A 25,720-nucleotide genomic window follows, 5' to 3' on the forward strand; every position below is an offset into this window, starting at 1 on the left:
CTCAGACCAAAGACATACAGGTGAGGTTGACTGTCCGTCCCTCTGTGTTTCCCTGTGAAGGACCATTGACATTGCCATTGCCCAGTTTGCTGGGGTTGTATCCTGTGACCCTAAAAAAATGGAGGTGAGGGTGTTGTGGCTGCTGCAGCAGCAGAGTGAACACTAGGTGGAGCTACAGTCCAACATTTAAAGTGGTCTGCACTGCTCAGGAAATGCTACCAAGTGAATGCGAGTTAATAATTTATGACCAAGATCCCCACTTGCTCCTCGGCATTCTGGTTCACCGGCCTGAGTTAACATTGATATTTGAACCAAGCTTCTCCTCATATTGTCGTTCAGTATCTGACAGCCTCAGTCCTGTGGGAGCCATTGACGGCATGGTTCATACGTCTCTCTGGTTTAACACCTGATTCAAATGAATCGGTCTGTTTCGCAGGATCCACTTCACTAAAATCATGTGTGCAGAAAAACCATGAAAACATCTGGAACATGTAGGGTGAGGCTCCCCTGGGAACAGGAATGGGAACATTGCTGTATACTGAGAAAACTTGTGTAGAAGACATGGGTTTGCCACCGAGCAGGGCCGTCCTGTGTGGGGTTTGCATGGTTTCCCAGTTGTGGCTCTCATCACATCTCATGGTCAGGTAATAGCCCAGAGGTGTGACTTGTCTTTTATTACGGACTGGTGTCAGTGAGAAGAGACTCGACCTAACAATACTTAAGTTGTGTGAAGTGGTTATAGAAGAAGTGAAGGATGACTTGTACTGATGGTAGAAGTCAGGGACAGGTAACCAATCAGTGTGAGGGCCACACAAATGTCATAGGTACTACCACAGGGCCATGTCAGGGGAGAACTAACAAAAATGTCATACCTTTCCCCCAGTTTTTACTTTAAAGACAATAAATCTGCTTTTAATCTATATTTGTTTACGCAGCCTGAACAGGTGAATAATCTAACCTGTATAATCTATACAATCTACTTTATCGTGTATGTGTGAAATGTGCTTTGAATGTAGAAATTTCATAGAAATGAATTTAAATGAATGACTGCTATTGACAATGCAGTTAAAATATAACTTTGAGTTTACTTTTAATGAGTGCAACTAAAGTGACTGTATTTGTTCTTGAATACACACATTAAGTACACTTGACCGAGTTTATTGAACAGATTAGGTTTGTTTTTTACCCGACGACGCACTTAATAATGAAGTAATCACAGTGTAATTTGTAAAATTTGGTTCAAACATGGTTAAAGTGATTTTCCTCCTCATGAAATGAATAATATGTTAAAATTGCTTAATAGCGACTTGATCGACGCAAAGAACGTGTCTCAACGTTATCTCTTCCCACAAAGTGGACACACTGGTGACAAAGAACACAACCACATGTTAAGAACAGCAACATTTATTTAACATGATATAAAACAGATGGGATATGAACATTTGCAAATCAAACCTATTATGTAACCATATATGGGACACATCCTCCCATCCAGCTTTACCATGTACATTATATACACAGTAAACCTCTTATAATTACACTTTGTACACGCACAAAATTATTCGTTGGGATTCACAAAAGGCTTTTTTAAATTTTTTTTTTTTTATTGCTCTTTACACGTGCTAATGCTTTTTCTTATTTTAGATCCAGGGCTTCAAACCAGCATGTCATAAAATATAATCAAACTTTTTTTTTCTCTTCCTTCTCTCAGTTTAAATATATCTCTCAGCGTTAAAAAAAAGACAGTATAGAGTGACTCAAGTCAGAACATTCACATATGTTTTGGCAATAAAGCGCCGTATACTGCAGATCCCATTTTTAGATGACATGACCCAGAAATGTGAAAAATGACAAATAACTTGAGTCTGCAGCAATAAAGAGGCTTCTCCTTTCATATAGTGGAGGGTTATTAGTCTCTTATCTACTCGTCTTCTGTTTGGGTATGAGTTCTTTACGATAAATGAATAAATATGATGAACTGCTCATTGGCCATCGTCTGAAAAATACAACTCTCTGAACTGAAGTAAAAGTCGGTGGAAACATCGTTTTGAAGAGTGATTGAACATTAATGGAAAAAAAATGGCCCAAAATACTCGATCACATAGAGAGCTCAGGCTCTGTTAGTCTCCTTTATGTACACACAGACATTAAAATCCAAATAAAATATTAAAAATGAATATAAATTCCTTTTACAAGCTGAAAATAAAACTGCGAACGTACCGAGTGTGACGGCACATACTGTCTCCCAAGGTGGGGCAACCCGAAGTGAACAATAACAGCGAGGTGTCACAAAAGTGTGTTGTTAGTGGCAAAGGAGGTGAAGATGTCACAGTGAGCGTACAGAGGGCAGAGGTCAAGACCCCTGCAAGTGTGGGTGTGTGTGTGTGTGTGTGTGTGTGTGTGTGTGTGTGTGTGTGTGTGTGTGTGTGTGTGTGTGTGTGTGTGTGTGTGTGTGTGTGTGTGTGTGTGTGTGTGTGTGTGTGTGTGTGTGTGTGGGGGCAGTTTCACTCTGTAGGCCGCGGCCTTGTGCTGATCTTTGAGGGGAGCTCCTCAGCAGCTGCTCCCAGACTCCCACACGGTTTCCTTCATGTGTAGGTTTTCACTGAGGCCAAGGCCTGGGCTGAAGGAGGACAAGACAAGAGTTGACAGTCAGGGCAGGAGTCCAAACACACTCTTAACGCAGAGGTTTTCAAAGTGTGGGGGGGAGAGCGCCCCCCCCATAACTCTCACGCTGCACATGCTACACCATTTAATAAAAATCGGTTAAATGTCAGATTTCCTTACGTTTTTTGTTACATTATAAGGTATTATATAACAGCAGTTGGAATCCATAGACCAATACTTTTCTCTTACTCGTCAGATGATTCTGATTGTGAAATAAACGGTAAATCTTTAAACACTTACGATTTGGCATTGATGCTTATGTCATCACTTTAATTAGTCTTAAAAATACATTGTGTTTCTTTTTTTAAAACGAAATCCCCTCTTAGCCCCTCATAGCAGCTCTTTGATCCACCCCACACTTTAAAAACCACCACATTAACATTCAAAGCGGACTGTCGACACCTAAGAAGTCCCAGTGATTCAGGATTATAGTTTTTGATCTGTGTACTTATATCACACAAAAACTAACAAGCGTACTTTTTTTTTTTTACTGTACGCCAGACTGGATCATCTGAATATAGAGATCATGAGAAATGTCAAAAACATGAGAAACAAAATGTGGATCAACAGACAAAAAGACATGCAGACTCATCATAGCTGTTACACACCAATGAATTAAATCCATCCTTCATTCGGCCATGCTTGGTTTCACCCACAGACACACTCAAATTAAAAGACTGACGATACTTTAGTGACACTTTAGTATGGCGAGAAACAGGTTGATGAGAGCCCTTACTGGTGTTACTACACACACATGAAGTGAGAGCCGTCAGTGAGTTGAGGGGGTGTGGTGGTGGGAGACTGTGGAAGGGGTGGGGAAGAGGATGACAGGCTTTTCACTGCAACGAGACGGCAACATGGTGAGCAACACGAGCACACGCACAGTGACAAAGTAACAACAGGAATAAATACTCAAGTCAGTGAAATGAAGAAGAGACTACGAGAGCATATTAGATCTACATCTAAAAAAAAAATTGAATAAAGAAAAATAGGAGGAGGATATATGTTGATCTATTAAAAGTGAGAGTTCAGTCATGACACTGTTGGGTTGATTTGTGGCGTCCAGTCCGTCCTCAGCCCGACGTCTGCAGTTTTGGCTCATTGCATTCTTGTTGGTAATTTCAGATTGAGGGCGGAGACGTGAGTGACCACATTAAAGCTGCGTCCCGGGAGCTCAGACAGTTTGTTCACTAAAGCTGAGAACGAGTGTCTCAAGCCCCAAGAAAATGTTCAAACCAGCAGCCGTGCTTTTCTCATTTGGCATTTTTCTCTTTTTAAAGGTCATATTAAAATATATTAGACGAAAAGATTGTTTCTTGCAACTTGGAGTACTTTTTTTTTTTAAACTTTACTCCTAAAAAGTGTTCCTCCTCCTATTTTTTTCACAATACATCATTGTAAGAAAGCACCGAGACACGCATGCACACTTCCAATTAACTGGCTTTAGTTTTATCACATGCATTTCTCGGATTGAACTTAACACTCTCTCCTCCCTTCACAGACAACAATCTCCTTAAATTCCACTCTGAGATATCAGTGGATATGAATAAACCTTTTCACGATCCCGGGACCTGCCAATTAACCCCTTTACCTCACGCACAGGCCCGAGGTGTCAGAATCTAACCCGGGTCAGACAAGAAACAGCCCCGCTCCCACCCACAGATTGCGGAATTTAGTCATGATAATGAGATTAATGGCAGGGCTAAAACCACTTCATGACCTTTTGGTGTCATCCTGAACTACGGATTTAAGAAAAGGGGCCAGACTCTCATTATGCTGGCTTAGCTTTGTGACTATGCTGTATAATCGAGTTAAATTATCTTTCTGCTGTTAAGTAGTCAGTGTCGATGCAGCTAGGGGTTTATTAGAATTTATATTATATTCGTATTTTGGAGGACACCAAGTTGTCTGATATTTGTCGCTATTGCGTGTTGGGTCATGTCGATGCTTTTATTTAATGGTACAGTAACATTGAACCTAATGTTGCCCTTCATCTGAGACTTGCTGGCAGATCATTCCAATTTTTCATTGAACTATGTACATACATGCTTCACTTATTAAAAAAACTGAATTTTGAAGCTTCTTTTGTTTTATGTGAAATCCCTTTGCTTGTACGTGTGCTCTATCAATAAAGAGGTTAGTGTTAAAACCATTATTAATAATCAGCAGGTCACCTTAAAGAAAACTTCACCACAGCAGATTATAAAGCTGATAAATCATCCAGTAGATTTTTTTTTTTATGTGTTCAGTTGAAAGTGGTGCTATAAATCTTGTAGGAACAAATGTAACTTCAAGTTTGATGATCACAGCATTTCCGTTTCCCTTTTTAGAGATGTACCTGCAACCAGCTTGCTGCGTTTGGAGGCCTCCGCTGCCAGCTCGTAGGAGATATTAATCATCTTCTCTTTCTCTTGTACGGTAACCTCCTCTTCGGTCTCCTCCTCTGGGCTTAGAGCCAAACTGGGAAGCACATTCTGCATGCTGGGAGCAAAGACACACATACACATACACACACACACACACACACACACACAGAGTTTCAGGAAGACACATTGCACAACTTTAATCAAAAGCAATGTTTTTGACGCAAGTAGCCGAAAACAAGCCCGTGCTTTCCAATCAATTCAAAGAGTGACATTTACAAGTAAATGTCACAGAGACTGAGGGATGTGAAACATGCTCCTCTGCATCTCGGAGGCACTGATCTGCACGGAAAAAGCAGGCAGACATTGATGCCCATTTTAAGCCATTTACGGTGATATTCCGCGCCGCACTTCTGGGATGAACTTCATGTCTGACATTTACGGTGAAGTTTCACTGTGATCCTTTTCTAATAATCAAAAGCCTGAGCAGACCCGTCCGTGCTAATAGTCACTGATAAAGACGGTAATCAGCGTGTCACCGCTGAGCGTGCCGACAGGAACCAGCAGGAGCGATCTTATCACTATCATATTGGTTTCTCTTTATTGGATTTCTATGGAAACTAGAATGCAATTTAAAAATCTTTGATTCAAATATTCATTAAGTCTTTAAGAGCCATCAGTAGCATATTATTCCATCAGAAGACGTGCTGGCTTTCAGCTTTCAGGCTCTTCTCTTTTGGAAACGGCTCTCAGTTTCAGTCCAGGGTGCTAAACACAGTCCTCAGGCCTTAACCGGTCCTATTAAGTAAATTTCATAGTTAGGGCTCAGTTCCCCTGACCCATCCTCTAGTTAAGCTGCTATAGGTTTGTACTGCAGGGAGACATATTTTAATGCACTGAGCTCCTTGTCTTGTTGCGCTCGCCTTACATTTATATGTCACCTTTATAGTTCATGAACTTTATGTGTCTCTCTCCTCGCTGTAGATTCCATAATCTCTGGTTGTGGAGCTTCAAGTTCACCCTCAACCCAACTCATGCAAACAAAAACATCTGATCGACACAAAAAAAAAACATCTGAACAACCCCCCCCCCCCCCCTATTTCTATTAGTGTTGTTGTTGTTATTGGTGCTTCATAAATACAACTGAATCAAAACATTGAGTTGGCTGCGTGTTTACCTGTTTTTGGCGATGAGGGCCTTGATGCGGTCCACTTTCCTCTGCTTATCAGCCTCCTGCTCAGGACTCAGAGCCTCCTCGGGGTCTGATTCAATGTAACGCTCTGGAATCAGCACTTTGTCAGGCACAGAAAGCTGATGAGACACAAACAGAAAATAACCGACATAGTGCAGTTTATAAAACTGAATGGACCACAAAGGAAAAGTGGGTCTTTAGCGGAATGAATACAGCATCAATGAATGAAAACGAAGCCGTCGATTGAACTACAATCAGCAAAAACAGCTGGTTCACTACTTTTCTTGAGGAGTTATGTTAAAGAAGACAAGATTATCACAATTAAATTATGTGAAGCACTCCATATGATTTCCCTCTATATTCTCATTTTATAGCTGAATGAGCTGACGAGAATCTTTATGAACCATCAACAGCTGCATCGCTTCAGTTTCACTCTAACTTTTCACAGATAAATCTTTCAAACTGACTTGTTTTTACATCACAACGAATCTCCAATCCTTGTTGCTCTAGAGGAAAAGAAATCTCAAAATAAATGGACTCCAACAATAAACCCCCCCCTCCAGCACCGATGAGTGACAGCCACCTGCCGCTCCTCACCTCGCGGTCCACATTGAAGTGGTCAGCCTGTGAGGTCTCCTTGAGACGGGCAATCTCCTCTGCAGGGGTCTCGTGCTCCCTCACCACCTCCTGCTGTCTAAGGGAAGCCTCCAGCTCCTGGATGTCAAAGCTGATCACATCATCTCTGCGCCTCATTTGAGACTAAAGAGTTCACAAGAACAAAACAGACATCAGACATGACAGGACTCCAGCATTTCACTCCAACGTCACGCTCACGCCTGTGGCCGTCATCTTATACCTGTACGTTGCGGAAATGGTTTTCTTTAGTGAACGAGTGACTGCGAGAGGGTGTGTTCTCCTGGCTGCCGCCTCGGATGCTGAGGCCTTTTTTCTTCTCCCTGAGTGCACCCTGCTGGTGGCGTCGGATCCTCTCCAGCTGCTCCTCCACACTCATCCGGGGCCGGCTGCTCTCTGGCGCACACAGCTGCTGCTCCACCGCACTGCGCGGTCGCTCCTGCTCGCCATTGGCACAAAAAAAAAAAAAAAAAAAAAAACACCACACAGCCATGAATATGGACACAAACAAACACACAGCATTTGTATAATCTTATAATACTTTAGTGATGTTGCCAAGAGACTCATCGCCACCACATAAATGCTACTTTCACTTTGCACAACCTCACTTCTGCTGCTCATTGGGGGTGAATTACCAAGAGTGGTGGAGCTCGCTGTCATGATGCAGCAATTACTGTGAAAACTTGATACCATTGAAAGCAATCTAAACAATCTGTACTACTCCTGCACAAAAAGAAAAAAAAAACAAAAACATGTTGCCCCTATTAACATAGTTTGACTCAATGCACACAGTAATGATTGTGAAATTCCTTTTTAATGAGAAAAAAAAAGAATCTAAACAAACTCTCTGCTGCATGCTCCCATGCTCCAGCTGGATGGCATGGGTGCACTCAAGAGAGGCCAGGGGCTGGATAAAGTCTGAGCAGGAGAGGAGGATGATGTGAAGTGAACTGATGAGAAGATGCTCATTTTCAGGTTTGTGCCATGCTGGCAGGCAAACAGATGTGGACCCCAGAGCTGGAAGCAGAAGTATTCGCCATCCATTTTGTTAAGAAGCTGGTATTTTAGGACCTTACATGAAATGTAGAGGCCTGTGGCATGTACTGCTACAGTATCATGTACTATGAAGTATGACTCTGCCTTGGTTTCATTCTCGTCGTATGCCCATCTTTCCTCATGTGGACTTACCAAAAAGGACACACCCTACAGTGTGGTGCACTAATGACACGGTTGGTATATTTAAGTTGATAATGTTTGAGACTGGAAACGGTCTAAACCAAGGTTGGCATCTGTTTTATAAGTGGCTGGTTTGAGAGCATGAGTCACACCCTGGTCGTGTGTTTACTGCCAACCAGCAGCTTCAAACGCAAAGCAACCAGTAAAGAGAGGAACTGAAGCAGCTCAAGAAAAATAAGACTTTCCAGTTCACACATTAGACATTGAGTTGTAGGGCAATAGGAATTTTGTTTTTAAATCTACAAATGGTTGAAAGAATTTACGGTGGCCTTACCGTCCTGGGGTCAAGCTTCTTGCCCTTCCTCAAGGTGACGTATGACGCTATGGAAGAGGATTCAGGTACTGGGGATTTGGTTCTGGGCGGGACAATACCAACTGGGTAGGACATCCCTTGCAAGAAATGGAACGAAAAGGCAAGGAAGAGGTTTAATTCTCAGAATATGCAGTCATTTAATATAATTGTTTTTGTCCTCATATAAGACAAACTATTGCAACAAATTACGTAACATTTCCTTGTCCCCGATGGAATCGTGTCTGAACGTTTTAAAGATTAGAAAGAAACTTAGCAAGTAATCTCAGCACGGACACACATTTCAACCATGCGAGTGTTATTGGGATTTATGCACTGTGAATTAAAACAGGTGGAAGTGTATCCATGGCAACAGCCGTACAAATGATGGTTGCCATGCAAGTTACTTTATGATACATTAATTCAGATTAAAGCTTCGGAGGAAGGAGCACCAACCACCGTGACTAAAATCCCACGATTACCATCGAAAGTAACGTGTGCCGGAGGGGTGATTTTCAGAAACTGTGACATGAAATCACTTGGTCATTTCTTCACCAAATCTCATGCACCTTTGTTTCCAGCGTGGTCTCTGTCGGATGGGTGCTCCGATCGATCCTCTCCATTGCTCTCGTCCACTTCTGCCACTGTGGTGAGTTCTGGTTCGCTCTTATACAGCCTGTAGTCCGGGCCCTGCTGTTTAGAAATAAAGGGTAAAGTCAACATGTGAACTTTTCACACACTGACTGAGAAATAAAGTCATTTCTTTCTGACAGGACAACACACTGAAAGACACACATACATTTTGTTTGGGGGGGGGGGGTTCCTGTGAAATTATGTAATATGAAATGCACATTAAAATGTAACAGTTTTAATCGAAAGAAAAATAAAAAATGACATGGTTCAATATACAGACAACAACAAAATGATAAAAAAGTGCTACTCGGTAAGAAACAGAAACCAATTCATTCCAAACATAGAAAAGACACATAAATCAGGTTTCAGCAAAACCAACTGAGAAAAACCAACAGCAAAGAAACAACAATGAGGTATGAGAAACTAATAAATAAATGGATATGGAGCAAATAAAAAGTGTCCAAAAGACGGGAATCGTCTTTCAAAATCAAAGTGGAACTCATCACATGGAGCGATAACATGCGATGGCACAGCTGAGGGCGGGGTCAACCGAGAGGTCAACGGGTCAACGAGCTTACGCTGTGCGTGCTATTCCTGTGATTGGCCTTCCTGTCCTCTGGCCTGTGGAGTGATGAAGGTCGCGCACCGGCATGAGAGGGCATAGGGGGCACGGTAGGGGAGTTGGGCTCATAGGACTGGGGCAGGGGTGGCCGTGGGGGTACAGAGTCCTCCTCCTGGGGATTATACAGGGTATGACAGGACAGGAAGCAATGTGACACATGGTGCCACCATGCAGGCTCAGGGCGACAGCCATTTGGCAGAGTAGTTCAGGCCCAACCAGCTGATTAGCCAGAAAAACTGCCCCAAGAGGGGTTACTGCTGGATCGACACATTCCTGCGGAAACAAGCACTCAAACTGTCTCTGAGCAGAGCTGCTGAAATGAGGTAATCATCCTCGACACAAATGCAGGAAATGCAGTGAGTAATTACTTTTATCTATTACTGAAAATCTTGAAAACATGGATTTTAGCTTCTGCATGTTATGTTCCGGTGTAAAAGCCGGCAAGATTTATATATATCACTGTTTCGATGTATTTAAGACACTTTAATAGGAAAAAAAAAAAAATGAAAACATTTTGTAAATTCAACAAGCCCAATTCATCGAAGCTTTATTGGTTGATGAATGATTCACAAAGGTGAGCGGTTACCAACACTTTTCTAATTAATTTTCCATCAATTCATTAATGTATTAAAGACACAATATGTATTATGTTTTTACTTTAAATTGTCACCAAAATGACCAAGACACAGGATGTGAGGGAGAAACGTCACGTCAAAGAAGCTCTGCAATGCAGATATATCAATGAAACCAGCAGGGTCTGGCACTGAAACTTTTTTTTTTTTTTTTTTTTAAACAAAGTGAGAGTTCCTTCTGCTGGAATCAGTTATCCGACCTTCAAATTGCCATATTTCTTGGGATTCTGCATTTTGCCCTGCTACCACCACAGAAAATTTGTCTCGAACTATAAAGCCTATTTAACCTTCAACACTATTGAGGACAATGTGGTGTAAAGCTAGAAATCTTGTTTTGGATGTATATTGAACTTTCAATCTTGACAATTACAATATGATACGCTAATTGTCATGTTCACGTTGATCCATGGCTTCGTCCAAACAATTCAGCCTCAAAACAATAAAACTCAGAGCGTGTGACAGTTTCACAAATTATGTTTAATAAACTCAGTCCGTTTTTGAAATCTTGAGTTTTCAGCGTCAATAAACTTGAATAAATCTCTTTTATTCAACTCTGAGCGAGCTCACTCTATTAAAAGCCTCACATTAACTGAGCCCCGCTACAACAACGCATCATGGCAACGAGCAACAAAACAACTCGACAAAGTTCATTTCTTTTGAACCTATCTTTTCATAACATGAGTCACAACACTAAAAGGGAGAAAGTTAATGGAAACGTTCAAACTAATTATTTCCTGCAGGAAGACGGTGCAGGAAATTGAGCACGTCACCGGAGGACACATCCGCATCCACAGAACGGATGAGGATGGTTCAGTAAATATCGAACACAAGATTGAATTTGAATGCATTTCCAGTTACTGGTAAAAAAAAAAAAAAGAAAACATTATAAAAAAACGCATGTGATCCGAAATGAGTTTCTCTCACTTCATGGTTACCGGACTCTTTCCACTAAACCTGTTTCGTGACATGGGACCCAGGACCAAAACATGGCACAGCAGTTTGTCAACAACATGCAACACAAGAAGGGTTTAACCTGAACACAGTGAGACCTATTGTTCCAGCACTTTTTAAACTGTATGAGAGTGTGTGCTGTTTGGTTTATCCCTCTTCTTGGTGTCTTACCTCGTTGTGCTGACTGAAGTTAGCCTTCGGCCCATAGAAGCCCATCCCATCCACAGCAGTTCTCTGTGCTTTGTGTTTATTCAGGGCCTCCATCACATCTTGAATCCTCCACAGCTCCTTCTGGATGTGGACATGTTGCGGGCTGGGAGGCTCCGTCTGGGCCGTACACAGAAACACATGCGTGTGCAAACATCCAACTTTGACACGCAAGAGAAGAGAGCAAGACGCAGAAACAAAATGGGTGTGTGCAGTAGTAAAAAGGCATAATTTATGTGTTTGCCAAGGAGTGCAGTCGGGGCACACACATCCTGGATGTGTTCAGGCTCCGAATGTCTGTGAGAAATACAAGCGGCAGAGCCTGATCAGCAAAGCGGAGAGGAGGGTTGTAGTTAAAGTGAACAAAGACAGGTTGAAGGGAGAGTAGAGGAGCAAGAGAAGTGGACATGTAATTATCTTCTCTAGTTGATGACAGGTTCGTCTTTGTGAGAGAGGTTCTGAAGAAGAGGATGGCCAGCCTCCCTGCTGGCCCTCAGACTTCCCGCTTCTGAGTTAACACTGACTCAGTCAGGAATAACGGTTAGGGCAGATTCCCTCCGTCTCTACAGTTCCTCCCCGATGAAGGACAAGATAAAACAACTTAATTAAGACCCGCTCTATCATCACTACAGTCATCAATCACTCACAGTGCTGCTTTGATCTCTCTTTTGCCTCTACCCACACTCAGCTCGGGGAACCGGAGCACAAAACTTGGGGAGTTTTTCCCCCCACCTCAAAGTCAAAAAGTGTCTACAAAAGGTTGACAAGGTGCTTTCTTTGAAGCTCTGCAGTGTATGTAGTCCATGACAAGCAGAGCTCTCACACAATGTCAGGCTTAGACAGCGGAAGTGTTGCCCGATTAACAGAAGGCCTGGAAGTCTTTGTACCTGAGGGCTACCAAGTGCCTCCAGCTGCTCCAGCAGGTTGCCCTTAGCCAGAGCCACGTCTCCCTCCAGCCTGTCGTACTCCCTCAACGACCGCTCCATCTCCTGTGTGAGCGAGAGACAGAGAACGACGCACTTTGTAAATGACAAGAACAGAAACTCGTCTCATTCGTACTCCTGAGGAGATAAGAGTGAGTGTGACATCTCTGTGTGACTCACAGTGGTGACTCTGGACAGCTCCCTGCAGGTGCTGAGGAGGCCGCTCTGGAGCAAGTCTCTCTGCTGGATGACGCTCTGCAAGGCGGCCGGGTTATCGGAGCCCATCTCAATCTCCTGGCTGGCTGACAGAAGTGCTGTCTCCAGAGTGTGCTGAACCAACACGCAACATATCAAAGACACACTCAGAAAGTCAATTGGTAAAATAAAAGTACAAATCAGTTAACTTTGACAAAGTCATACTCGAATATCTAAATTCCTGGCCTCTGGTAATCTTGATTTAACCCGTTTTATGTCAGTGTCCGGCCCAATTGGGTGATTTTGTGAGCTATAAAAGCTCAAAAATAAGATCAAAATCAAGCGCCTCAATAGAATACTATAAAAATACTTATTTTGAATGATATGCATTTAATCTGCAGTAATAAACAATACAGCAACAATTTCAGTATTCACTCCACAATTTCCTGTCAACTAACCAGAAAAATAGTTTGATATGGTTTCATTTTTACTTCTTAAAAAGCATTTTTTCAGCTGTTCATACTTATTATAACTTCAATAAAGTACATCCAACACAAAGCATTAGAATTGCAGCAAGGTGTTGCTAACTGAGTTTTCTCAGTGTGCATACATCACTACACAACAACCACTATTACAAAAAGGTCGGCAGATAGTCCGAAAGAGAGAAGTCGTATCGTATCACAGCCATTTCAAATGTTCCTCATCTTTAAGTTTTCTCGTGTTACATTTACAATTCTTTACTCTCTGCATGGCACCACGTGTTTATCAACATTGAACAGACTCTTTTGAGTCAGCCTTTAATGATGGCGAATGTGTTGCCTTTTCTCACCTTTTCTCTGTACAGTTGCTGAAGTTTGTCATCCTGCGTCCTCACCAGTTTATCCTGCTCGCACAGCCTGCTCAGTTTAGTCTGCAGAGACATGAGAAAAGAGTCGTGACCCCTGTTGTGCGCAGTCCAACAGAGCATCGCCGCAAAGCCAGCGGTCAATGGTAAACTCACATCAATGTCCACTTCCTCTGGCATACATGTGTAGGCTGCTTCCCGGTAGTCTTCTGGACTCAACTGCCAAGAAAGACAGAACATCAGACAAGAGACACCAGATCTGCACATACAGGCAAGAATCTGGAGATCTAATGCAGTGTCATAATGAAGCTCTCTCACCGAGCCAAAAGGTTTATCCTTGAGAATAAACTCATATTTAACTGAATCGGATGATCTACGCCACTAAACCAGCAGCGGCAGACTAGCCAGTCTCAACAAGGCCTCGGCGGATGATTCTCAAGTGTTTCATCATTTACAGTCGTTTGTCTCCATCAGCACGATGCTGTGGTCTTTTTGGAAACGCAAGTGGGATGGCATGCGAAACGATCTCTCTTACTAAACTCTCAAGTCAGCGCAGAAGTCCAATACCGGTGTTTTCTCCAGCACATGAACTGCTGCTAATTAAACCAAAGTCTATGTGTGTGCTGTGTTAGGAGCAAATCATCCTTGAAAATATATTTAAAAAAAACAAACAAAAAAAAAACAGCCACAGATATCCTCTTCATTTAAAGTAGTAATGCTGGAAATACATATAACTGCTACTTTTTGTTTTTAAACTCTCCTGATGTACAGTATGACAGGCACTTCGCTAATTCATACTTTTGATTTAACAACACAATTCAGAAAAAACTCAATGTTCCTTTCACTGATATACATACCACTCATCTACCACAATGCTTCTAGGGGGGAACTTGTTTCAGCTGCATTGGATCCCATGTTTCCAGTTTACAGTCTTGCTTCTAAATCAAACAGAATATAAACCCCGACTACATCTTTTACAGCAGTGAAATATTCCTGTAGTGTTTTGTTTGTAGACATCCTGATTGTGATTTGATACAGTGGCTATGAAGTGAAAGTGCCAACCCTGCAAACTTGTTGGCTCATGTGTATCCTTCAAGGTGCTTTCCCACACGCCAGTTTTAGTTCCAACAAGTTGCGTTTAAGGTCCATTTATTTAATTGAACACAAGTTCTATGATGCACACATGCATTGTAGCATCAGTGTGAAATGGCATATAACAGTTAGTCGTACATCAATAACAACCTCTGATGAAGCCCTTAAAATCCGTCTTAAAGTCTCCTATTGATTAATGCAGAATGATACCATAACCTGGTGTGTGCAGTGCATCACGTTTTTTTCCATACCAAAGCATTCATTTAAAGATTTCACATTGAGTAACCAGTGCAACTAAAGCCTGCCGCACTCCTGTCTTAGTGCCTACGTTTGGTGGTAGCCACGTAGAGATGGCCCACCCATGTTGATATGCTCAGTAGTCATGGAAACACGACACTATACCAGTTGGTGTGGGCAAAAGTAGATGTGAACGTCAACCACACAAACTACAATGAATGAAGTCTACCTTTTGGCCTGCACTGAATGCAATCTGGCCCCTACTCGCATGCGAGAACCCCCTAAAGCCCAGAACACAATGCGTCTTCCCTGACGACGCTACCAGAGCCACCACTTCTACTTGCTTTTAGAGCTTTCAGTGTGGTCCTCACAAAAGTGACGCACATGGCCCTATCGTGTGTCAGGTAACATTTCAGCTTGGCCTTCCTTGCTCGCGTTAGTTGAAAAGCATGTTGAAGTTGATCGTCCTGCACTCGAATTAGCCCTTGAAGCAAAGAGTCGGCACTTCAACCTCATAGACCTGAATCAATGTTCACATCTGCATTAACAAAACAGCACAAAAAATGAGTCACTGTTTGAATACGTTCAGACTTCTCACAATCCAACAGTGCACTCTCACCCCTGCACTCGTTCAGACACACACACTTCTCTTTACACCTTTTTCACCACTTAGTACAGTCAAAGCAGGTGGGACTGGAAAACCACACAGCATTCCACACAGAGCATGCAGACTCTGCCACAGCTTCACTGCGGGGTTGTGTGGTATGGGCTACGAGTAACGTGGGGGAGGAGGAAGAGTACGAGGAGGAGCAGGAGGGAGACAGACTTCTGACAGCTGAACAGGTGGGAATGCAGCTGTTGCCGAGCTGATATGCCAATGGATGGGTGAAGGCGTGAATGTTGGCGGTCTTCGGCGGCACTTTTACACCTTCAGAGGCGTCACAAAAGTGGCAAAGTCATGTCAAAGCGATCGTCACACTCAAGCGGGACCGATTATCCTCTCCATCAGCAGGATGAGAAGAGGAAGTGGAGGGGAAAGAGTGAAGACAGGTAAACAGGAAGAGGGAGATTGCCCAGAAAATGACTGGTTTCAGCTTCATCTGTGTGCCTCTCTGCTTGTTTTAGACAGATAAGAATTTCAGTGACTGATTCTCAAGTGTGTCAGGTCCTTTAATCCTAGCATCTGAACATTGTTTGACTGACTGACAAAGTATCTCAATAAAAAAACAGACATAAGCCTTATGTGGGAGATTAAGTTATATTCTTGGACCAACACACAACATCAGGAATATTTAAAGGTGCACATAAACATCCGTTTAAGGAATTTCTCCCACAATCTCCCGCTGGCCTCAAAGAAATCTCTCTGTAATGAACTCTACTGACAACTCGCACTAATCAGAGTCGACTTGCCAACTTCATGTGGCTCAGCTAATGAGAGAAAATGCATTCTGCACAGTCTCGTGAAAAATCACACAAGATTGAATGGGAGAGATAATTGACAGTGAGAGCATACAAACATCATACTACTCTTTTGAAGTCATGGCCATGTGAGCATGACTTCTCATAATAGGAGGAAACAGTCAAAAGCGATGGATGAGAAGGTGCTCGCAATACAAACGATACAGGGATACCAGTCTCAAGATGCCATTGGGACTTGGACATCGAAGGAAAGAGCATTGCAATTAAAAAACAAACAAACAAACAAACAAAAACAGACCAAAAGGACAACAGCAACTGGTGAGGATGAGGCGAGGCAAAACCTTTGGCTGGCCTTACTTGCTGGTAAAGTTGAGGCCTTGGGGCAGAGTTCTCAATCAAAGAGTGAGTCATGACGATTAAAGGATCATTTTCCTTCATCTAGTCGAGTTTGGAAAGGAGCAATATAGCAAGTGTCAGAAAGTTTACAGCAGTGCTTCACTTCTGAGACAACAGCCACAATGTGATTACGCCGTACTCGCTCGCTTTCTTTCATGAGCCACTGACAGACATAAACATGTGCATCCAGGACGGACAGTGAGAGATACAGGCAGAAGAGACGCTGACAAACAGGACCAGGAAGACATTGTTGTTCAAGGCTCTAACATTTCTTTCTTATTACTACTGCGTAAACTTGCTGTGCCACAGTGGGGCAAATATAGCAAGAAATGTGGAGTAAATAGACCTGGCTGGTAAACATTAAAAGATTCAACCATTTGAGTACAGATAAACAGTGATATATATATATATATATATTTTTTTTTTTAAAGGTTGCATGGATACGAGGAGAGCTCTGCAGTAATATTTAACAGAAAGGTGTTATTGTGCACAGTAGTACAGTGCTTAAGCGCCCTTACTTAAACTCTCAAAGGTTTCAGAGCAATAAAAAATAGATCTAGAAATGAAGGTTCAAATTTCTTACCAAGCAAGTAAAAGTTTAATGATATAATACATGCTTCCCTTTGTAGACAAAGTTCAAGTGAAACGATAGAAAACAGAGCAATCAGCAGATATTGGGTTAATGCACTACAGTCTAGCTCGCTGTACATGACACTGGCTCATACTTTCCATATGTCCCTCTCTGGAAATACATAAATCTTTGATTTAATAGCTACTCATCAGACGTGAAAACACTAAAACAGCAGACTGATTACCACAGGAATAGCAAGGCATTAAATTGACTCTGCTCATGAGGAGACAGGGCATGCATTCATGCATTACCCCACCTGATTGTCCAAATACAAGAGGTTCCTTTGGAGGTGATGAGAGAGAATGTCGTTCTAGCGGCAGCAGCAGCGAAGAAGAAAAAAGAAAAAGCAAGAATAAAGTGAGACAAATGGAAAAAAGACTTCTTTTTTTTTTTTTCTTAGCTGAAAGTTTCACTCTCATACTTGTGCAGTGGCAAAGGTATGTCTTGTACCCAAAGAAAAGCCCAGAGAAGAAAAAGCAGGATGAGTCAAGGTGAAGGAAATGGGTCGGGTACCAAGGTGTGCTATTAACAGAGCAAATGCACTGAAGTTCATGAAAGATTTAAGCTCCATAATGGCCACATGCATGTCCTGAATAAATGCAGGTGAAAAACACGCAATACTGAGAATACTCTAAAACCACCGCACAGCAGGGAATGGGAATCCGTAACCATCAGAATAACCATCAGAGGCTTTACTGGGAAAAGGACACCTTAAATAAATGGTGCAGTCGGGGGGTAAAAACAGGGTGAGACTGTCCACCTTAGGGATGGTTGACCTACATCATCAAATCTGAAGCTGGGCGTCTTAAAAGAGACTAACTACAAAACTCCTAAATTAACATTTATGTATGCCAATGGCCTTAACCTCTTTACTCAGTCACTTTTTAAGCTCATCAATGGCTTTAAGTTTCATTTCCGGCCAACATCTGTCTGGATACTTTGTGGATATAAATTACTCAATCAGCTGCAAACTCGAGTAAATCGACGTTAACGTAACAATCTGATGGACAGAATGAGGTCCAGCGCCGACTGTACGATTACATATCATCCAGCAAACAATTCATGTAGTTTGTTTTTAAATGCAATAAAAAGACAACTTGAAGCCAATATCCTGTCCTTTATGAACAAAATGCCCAGAGCAGTGCTTCCCCCTTGAATCAGCCATGTGTGAAGACCAAGCCAATCCTCCCGATCAAGATGGATGATGGAAGTGGGTAAAGATGGCATACACACCACACGCTAACATATAGGCCTGCAGAGATGTCTCGGGGGGGGGGCCTGACCTTTGGGTTGTCGACATCCATGTTTAGTTGCATAAGCTGTGCTACAGTGTGCTCCCGGATACTGTTTAGCTCTGCCTGCTGCCGCCGCAGCTTTATCAGCAGCAAAGTCAGTTCCTCAGGCTGCAAGGGAGGGAGGGACACACAGCCACAGCGAGACGGGGACACACAGCACGGGGAGTGAGAGGGGAGAGGAGAGAGCACACCAGGAAAGGAGATTTAGAGGTGTCAGGTTCCCAATAGGTGAACAGTTATTAACCTGGTATTGGGTTTTCATGCAGTTTAGGACCGTGAGATTATCCGGTGAGCAGTCTGTGAGTGGCATGCAAAAACTCTTTAGGTCCAGGCAAAACAGAAGCACAGTTTGGTGCAGGAATCATCCAGTTCACTTCACCAGCTCCACGATCGTGTATGGCTCTGACAGAAATTCCTGATCTGGCTTAGAGAGCTGTGAGTGACAGGCTTTTTAAGTCTCCACAGATGTGAAGCGAGTCTAAGGAGCTCCTGAAGTGCACATACCCTAAATCCTACCGCCTGGAACATACATCAGAGGTCTGCCTAAATCTGCCTCGAAACGTTCTGTCATAACGCCTTAGAAGGAAAGGAAGGACCGAAAGCGGGGGAGTGGAGAAATGGGGAGGAAAGGTAGCATTATGAATTAGGTCTTTCAAAGAAATCCAGTCAAACGGTCTGGATCTCAACTGTAAGGCGTCTCAAGCATTTCAATCTCATAGTAACTTGAATCTGAGCAGTTGGAGGATGGACGGACATGAGGAGGACTTACTGTTTTGCCTTGAAGAGACTGGGCATTGATGGTCTGGACTGGGATCCCAGCAGGCATAGACCTCCTATCAGGGGGGTAGGCATACTGCAGGACAATGTACGTGTCAAACACAGACAGGATATCATTCATCACTACCAACAGCATAGCTTTATCATTCATTTATACACACAACCGCTTGAATTGTTAACCTGAATCAAATGAGGCTCCGCCTACTGGAGGGTCGATTGAAACGTAAAACTTAAGATAATGCTATTATCGCAAAAATACATTCATTAAACAGAGGAATCTCATATACAAGAATAACAAGGCCGATTTAACACAACCACAAAAATGGACAAATTCCACAACCAATGTAGTCATTTCAGCAACCGATGCCACTTCATTTTGACAAAGAATTCATTAAATAGACCTTGTGGCTGAAGAGATATTACTTTTTCATTGTGGGTAAAAGATAAGGTTGGTTTTGAAATGATTTCATTAGCCTTTCCCCCCCCCTGCTGTTCAAATCATTTAAAGTTGAAATTTAAAAAGTCATGAGGATCTTTTTTTCTTTCTTTTTTCTATTGTGCCAAGGGGTGCACCTTGCTGGAGAGAATGGAGGGATGAAATATGTTCTTCTCATTGGAGATTCTTTTTACAGCGATGAAGGCTCGTTCATCAGCAGAAAAGACAAAACACTTAAAAGTGTAAGATCACAAGCCATACATTAATCCTATGCTAAAGAGCACCCTTATTGGAATATCCAAAGATCCACTGTCTCGTTTATGGGAATATCGCTCTTCAACCAATAAATATCTGTAAAGATGTGTACCTGCAGTACCTACAAGCTGTATGCAGAGTGAATGAATTTGAGTTTAGACATAAGGCCTATGACCAGTGCAATGTATTGTGAAGAGAGGTTGAAATCAGGCCATATCCAGCTTTAAAAAAAAAAAAGTACCCATACAGTACAATGATAAATTCCATTTTGACAGCATGTCGTGATATTAAATTATAACATCTAATGCTCATTTTTTAAAGATATGAACAATGAAGCGATCAGACGATGACAACTATTGTCTCCATGGTGGGCAGACTATTGAGTGTCCAAACTGACCTTGTTGACATGTGGCCGGTGCCGCCTGTCGATGCTCAGGTCTCTTCTGTAAACCGGGGAGGACACCTCAGAGTGAGCGCTGCCAATGTTGTAAGATCGCATTGGCGAGTAGCCGCCGTACATCGAGAGGGAGCCGTGCGAGGGCGAGGGGGGGATGGAGTGGCTTGGAGCAGCGTGCTCCGACAGATTGATCATGGTTTTGGGACTGGCCATATTGCTGTAGAGGCCCGAGTGCCTGCTGTAGGCCTGTCTCTGCTGCCACTCGTACAGCTGCCACATGGTGTCATCGCGCATGGAGTGGCGCTTGTCCGCCATCGCGGGACCCAGTGCCTGGTCATACAAAGACGGCGACATGCTGCAGATGCTGTCCCTCTGCGCCATGCTATTCCTGGGCATGCTGCGGTAGCCGTCTCCATAGTGAGGCATGTAAGGTACCCGGTGGCTTGGCATGTTTCTGGGAAGCGTCTGGTACGATGTGATGCTGGGGGAAAAATGTAGATGAGAGAAGGAGATTTTATTCATTTGATCCTCGAAGAACTACATGGTGTTTGAAATCGTTTTAATTAACATTAGTATTAACTATTCTTCTCTTGATCTGTTTCACAATGGTACGAAGTGTAAAATTAAAAGATGGCAACACAAAATCAGAAAAAGGAGCAAAGCGACCAAATACCTTAAACAAATACAAACTTTATTATAAAACAATGACGAGAAAATCTGTAGGAGGAAATATATAAAAATGTATTTATTTAAATCCTGTTTTATTTCATTATTATTTCTAATCTGGCAGGTACAACAATTTAATAATTGTACATTAAAAAAAAGGGTGAAACTTTGCTTCATGGATAATAAATCGTTTGTAAAGTAAGAAACAACTCATTTTCTAACAATAATGAAGGAACTGTTCATTTAAGGCAGGTTGACATCATAGAAGGGGTTGTTTGCAAGAAAAGAAGGGAATATTTCACAGGGAAGAAAATAAACACTTAATTCTTGATTTTGATCAATTTATGTATCAAAGCTACATCATGTTTTAACTTTTGATTTGCCTGTGTGATTCTAAATTTAACTTTGCTTATTCCTCAGCTGGAAGGGTTTTACAACTACAGAGTGTGGAGCCCTGATTACATCCAAACAAAACTTGAAACAAATTTACCAAAGCATGGTGAGTATTGCTGCTTTTTTTTTTGTGTGCCTTCAGTTCAGTGACACTAAAAAGTTAAAAAAAACACAAAAAAAACAAAAAAAACTCCTCTTCCTCAGTGGGTTCAAAGTCAGTACAGCCGGCATGAAGAGAAGCTTCTTATTAGGCCGCCGACACATCAGGGCTAGAACATTCGCTGGGTCTGTCAAACCTCGTACAGCCGCATCGCAAAACAGGCATGTGACTGCGTGGAAACTAAACATCAGTCTGCCGGATATGCACGTAATGACAGGAGGAGAGTGTTGAAAGAGAAAAACAGGAAGGAATGCGTGCCGTTATGACAGAACACCAACATGAAAGAAGCCTTATCAATGATATTTTTATATTCACGTCTCGCACAAACTGGGTGTGCGTACCCAACTCCCAAAATAAACCTAATCAAGAAGTGAGCAGAGGCAGGCAGCCATGGCGGTGTCAAACCTGAATCCAAGGCTGGGGAGGATCAAGTGACGGACAAATAAACAGACGAAGAGAGAATCTGACGGCCAGACAGATAAACAAGCCTGTTTAATCCGAACCAATTAAAAACTGGATTCTCCCATCAAGTTCAGTGACCGGCAGCTAGGAGGAGCACCAATAAGAAGGTTTGGAAAACCATAGTTTGCATATAAACTGAATATGAGCATTCCGAAACTCCAGGAAAATCCCTCTTTCCCAAAAAAAGACGAGTCAGCACTTCTACATCTCACTCAATTTAGTTCAGCTGCATGTCTTGTTGCCAAAATAGGATGTCAGAATTGATGTTTTCTCTTGCAGCGAACACACAACTGAAACGGATACAACATGACTGCGTCTTTACAGTTGATCGTGGGGGACCTGCGTTGGTTTGAATCCTGGCATCAAAACTAGTAAAATATACGGTGAAGTTGAGGTTGTTGAAGTTTGAAAACTAAAGGTGACCAAGTTTTTTGTTTTTTTCCATTCAATGCCTTTTTAGCTTTGGAAAGACCTGCCTGAAGAACCCACAGAATTTGTGGCCTCTTTTAATTTATAATACTTTCTGTTTTTTAAAGCATAGTAAATGAATCCCTTTGGGGAAATCCCTTCGCTGCATTCAATCCGTCCTGTTCATAGTAAACCTTCACTGTACATGCTCGCAGTGGTGGTGCTGCCACAGTTTGGGAGCTGATGGGGGGGGGGGGGGGGGGGGGGGGGTCGAGGGTCTTGCTCAGAGAGCCACAGTGGTGACCCGTCATCTGTGAGACTTCGACCTGCCAAGTCCTGATCCAAAGTCCACTTCTCTAACCTCTAAGCCACCACTAGATAATAACGATTAATAATTGAAGCGATATTACTAGAACATCGTCAAACCAACCTTCTGGTGTCATCATCCTGGTTGCGTCCTCTCTGTGTGCGAACCCACTGCTCCAGCTGCTGCATGGAGCTGGTCCTGCTCAGACTGCGGTCCTGCTCGTGGGCAGGACTTTGCTGGGCAGGACCCCCGGTTCCATCAGACAGACCTTGCTCCCCGGATCCATTGAGCTGGGGGCCGTCAGTTTCTGTCACAGGCTGCGACGAGGTCACGTTGGCCTTGATGGCTGCAGCCTGAGCCGGCTGCAGTTTCAGACTGTTGATTTTGGTGAGTGGGCGCTCACGCTCTGCCCCATCCTTCTGGAAGCCGTAGCGCTCAGCGTCCCGCAGCTTCCTCTCCTCCTCGTCCGTGGCGGAAGTGATTGCTGCAGCGCGCTCGCGGTCGACTTCACGGTTGCGCTCATTGTTCTGGATTTCTGGCTGCGTGAGCGGCAGCCTGTTATTGGGCACATGGTTGATCTCTTGCGGTCCGCATTGCTCCACTTTTAACTTGTCCAACCTACGAAAGACATTGAGAAAATATTTGAGAAATCAGCTCAAGACAACAAAAACAGAGGATCACCTCTCTCGTGATGAAACTTTTGTGTTTTTTATTGGCTCAGCCTTTAAGATGCTGCAGTTATTTTGGAGGGAGGAATTTCCTCACCTACAACTTTTATCTGTACTTGGAAGATATTTTCAGTTTTGTACCCTTGTAATCTTTTCGAAACCTCTTGGGTTTTCTTTTTCTCCCAGCTTTGTAACTGATCATTTTCCAAATCGTGTTTTAATTATAAATTTTTTTGTTAAATATGTTGGAAAACTCCCTCCAGATACATGTTGAATGCCATGGTGTCACATTTCACTTTGTGCTTTTGGGGAGTCCGCATTCCATCCAATCTCCAATTGATCCAAGCTGAACGCAAAACATGTTACACACAAGACTTTTTGCAAGTTTCATGTGCTGAATATGATGGAAAAAAATACTTAAATGTTCGTAATCACAGTGAATGAATCAATACTTTGGATGACCTAAAGCACTTCCCCTGTGAGCTCCAATATTGGAGACGGCTTTGAAACAAAACTAAAAAGTGTGAAATAATAGAGCGGAGTGCACAATGTTATTTCCAGCTGCCAGAGAAACCCAGGCATGTAAAAGGAAATCAGATATTTCCAATAAAACACAGCCTTTGTTGAGGCACGTCTGAAAGGTGGCGTGCAGCCCCCAGTAATCCATTTGTACCCTCCTTCCGAAAAGACCCGTCTAACACTCAGTGGTCCCGAGGGACGGATGCAGCGGTAATGGACACCTCTACCCCTTAACCTAAGGCAGACTCAAGGTCACAACTTCAAAGTTAGGCAAATTCCCCTCAGTAGCGTGGCTCACTGGGTTACCAACAAGAGAGCCGCAGACAAGGCATTCCTTCACAGTTTCCACTTGTATACTTCCAAATAGCTGCACTGGTCATGTAACGTCTTCTCCAGCTTCCTGTGACTCCCTCAGAGCAAATATCAAGCCTGATGGAAGGTCATTTAGCCGTGCTCAAAAGTGGACAAATGGCCGAAAGAAGAATAACGATGGTTGAAATGAAGACACCTTTTGGTCTTGACAGATACAGAGCGGTGATACTAAATAGCCTTATAGCGGCATCAAACGGTCCCATTTAACAGGGCCATTTAGATGATTTCAAGCACTACTGCTCTGTGTAATTACACAGTGCTTTACCATTACGCCTCTGCTCACCCATGTCAAAGAAGGGCATTAGAAGGCGGGCTGCCAAATGACAGACATTTAACGCAGTTTAAAAAAAGAAAAAGAAAACTAAATCCTGACGACTCAGTCATCCTGATCAGCCGGTGCAGCTGTGCACAACACCTCCTCGTCCCACAGCACCAGGAGAACAGACAGGACCACAGCATTCTTGTCTCCATTACTCTGGGAGTTTTTATATAACAAAAAAAATGGTATAATGTGAAAGATAGAAAATTGTGGCTTCTTCAAGAAACCCCCCGAGACCAGAGATGTCAAAAGTAGGTATTTGTCAAAGACATGAGCGGGATTAAAAGGGGCATTTTAAAAATCACTCGCTTCCAGTACATTGGCAGAAGGAGAGAACTCAGAGTAACAGAGTTACTAGCACAGAGGCAGAGTTATTAGCACATGAGTTAAAAAATGTCCTCAGAGGGTTTTTTTTTTCCTCCCTCCATTTACGAGTGAAATTACCCACGAGGCAGCAATGTTCACATTAGTGAAGCTCTCACAAACCTTTTGACTGGCTCTGAATGCACAAGTGCAGCATCCGTCATTACTTTCATCCAAGACTCCATCTCTTTGGCTGTGTCAGTGCAAAAATAGTACGTCCGCATGTTGGGATGTGTGGCCTGTTTTGAAAACGGACAGGATCAAGGGCATGAAGCGTTACCTGAAAGGAGAAGACAAAAACAAAAAGGCAAGATGAAGGACATTTACAGTACTCCTCTCACAATACGCTCCCTAAATATGGCCAGAATAAGAAATGGGCTTTATAAAACAGCCTTTATATCGTTGAAAACATGAAACATGTCTGACAAAAATCAGGGTCATCCTGTATGTTATGCCAAGTTCTGCATATCAACCGCAGGCGAGCTTTAAAAACAGGAGAAACGTCCATGTCGACCCAACTGAGCCAGTTAGACACCAGGTGTACAGGAAGAACGTGACACGGTCACACCGGGGGATTGATAAGACAGCTACAGGTGCTGGATGTGGTTCATAAGCTGTTCTCATCATGTTTTTAAAAGACCAGTGTGGATGGAGGTTTATGGGCGGAGCCGGTGGATCCGGACCATGAGAGAAACGATAGCTGCAGTGAAACATGCAATGCAGGAGATCTGTGCAAGGAATGGGCTGAGGACACCATAGGGTGT

The 25,720-nt window shown here is 42.9% G+C and overlaps 1 protein-coding gene across 10 annotated transcripts in view; it reads right to left on the bottom strand.

The window, feature by feature from the left end:
- Window positions 1-1,388: 1,388 nt before the first annotated feature.
- plekha5 (pleckstrin homology domain containing, family A member 5) overlaps window positions 1,389-25,720 on the bottom strand; it is an 82,442-nt gene continuing 58,110 nt past the window's right edge. For 3 of the 10 annotated variants that reach the window (XM_080475395.1, XM_080475393.1, XM_080475396.1), the window contains 17 exons: window positions 25,080-25,195; window positions 22,839-23,333; window positions 20,320-20,800; window positions 19,224-19,307; window positions 13,541-13,603; window positions 13,370-13,450; window positions 12,526-12,675; window positions 12,310-12,411; window positions 11,387-11,542; window positions 8,947-9,070; window positions 8,363-8,478; window positions 7,076-7,291; window positions 6,817-6,978; window positions 6,205-6,338; window positions 5,003-5,145; window positions 3,419-3,503; window positions 1,389-2,620 (listed from right to left, as the gene is read on the bottom strand). In XM_080475395.1, the coding sequence (XP_080331521.1) occupies window positions 2,551-2,620; window positions 3,419-3,503; window positions 5,003-5,145; window positions 6,205-6,338; window positions 6,817-6,978; window positions 7,076-7,291; window positions 8,363-8,478; window positions 8,947-9,070; window positions 11,387-11,542; window positions 12,310-12,411; window positions 12,526-12,675; window positions 13,370-13,450; window positions 13,541-13,603; window positions 19,224-19,307; window positions 20,320-20,800; window positions 22,839-23,333; window positions 25,080-25,195 (2,778 nt within the window). In that variant the 3' untranslated portion in view covers window positions 1,389-2,550. Of the gene's footprint in view, window positions 2,621-3,400; window positions 3,504-5,002; window positions 5,146-6,204; window positions 6,339-6,816; window positions 6,979-7,075; window positions 7,292-8,362; window positions 8,479-8,946; window positions 9,071-11,386; window positions 11,543-12,309; window positions 12,412-12,525; window positions 12,676-13,369; window positions 13,451-13,540; window positions 13,604-16,489; window positions 16,571-17,415; window positions 17,470-18,442; window positions 18,563-19,223; window positions 19,308-20,319; window positions 20,801-22,838; window positions 23,334-25,079; window positions 25,196-25,720 lie in introns of those variants that run through there. The other 7 variants (XM_080475388.1, XM_080475394.1, XM_080475389.1 and 4 more) reach the window with 6 other exon arrangements.

The sequence above is a fragment of the Lipophrys pholis genome (genome assembly GCF_963383615.2).
Source record: "Lipophrys pholis genome assembly, chromosome: 11".
Lineage (NCBI taxonomy): Eukaryota > Metazoa > Chordata > Actinopteri > Blenniiformes > Blenniidae > Lipophrys > Lipophrys pholis.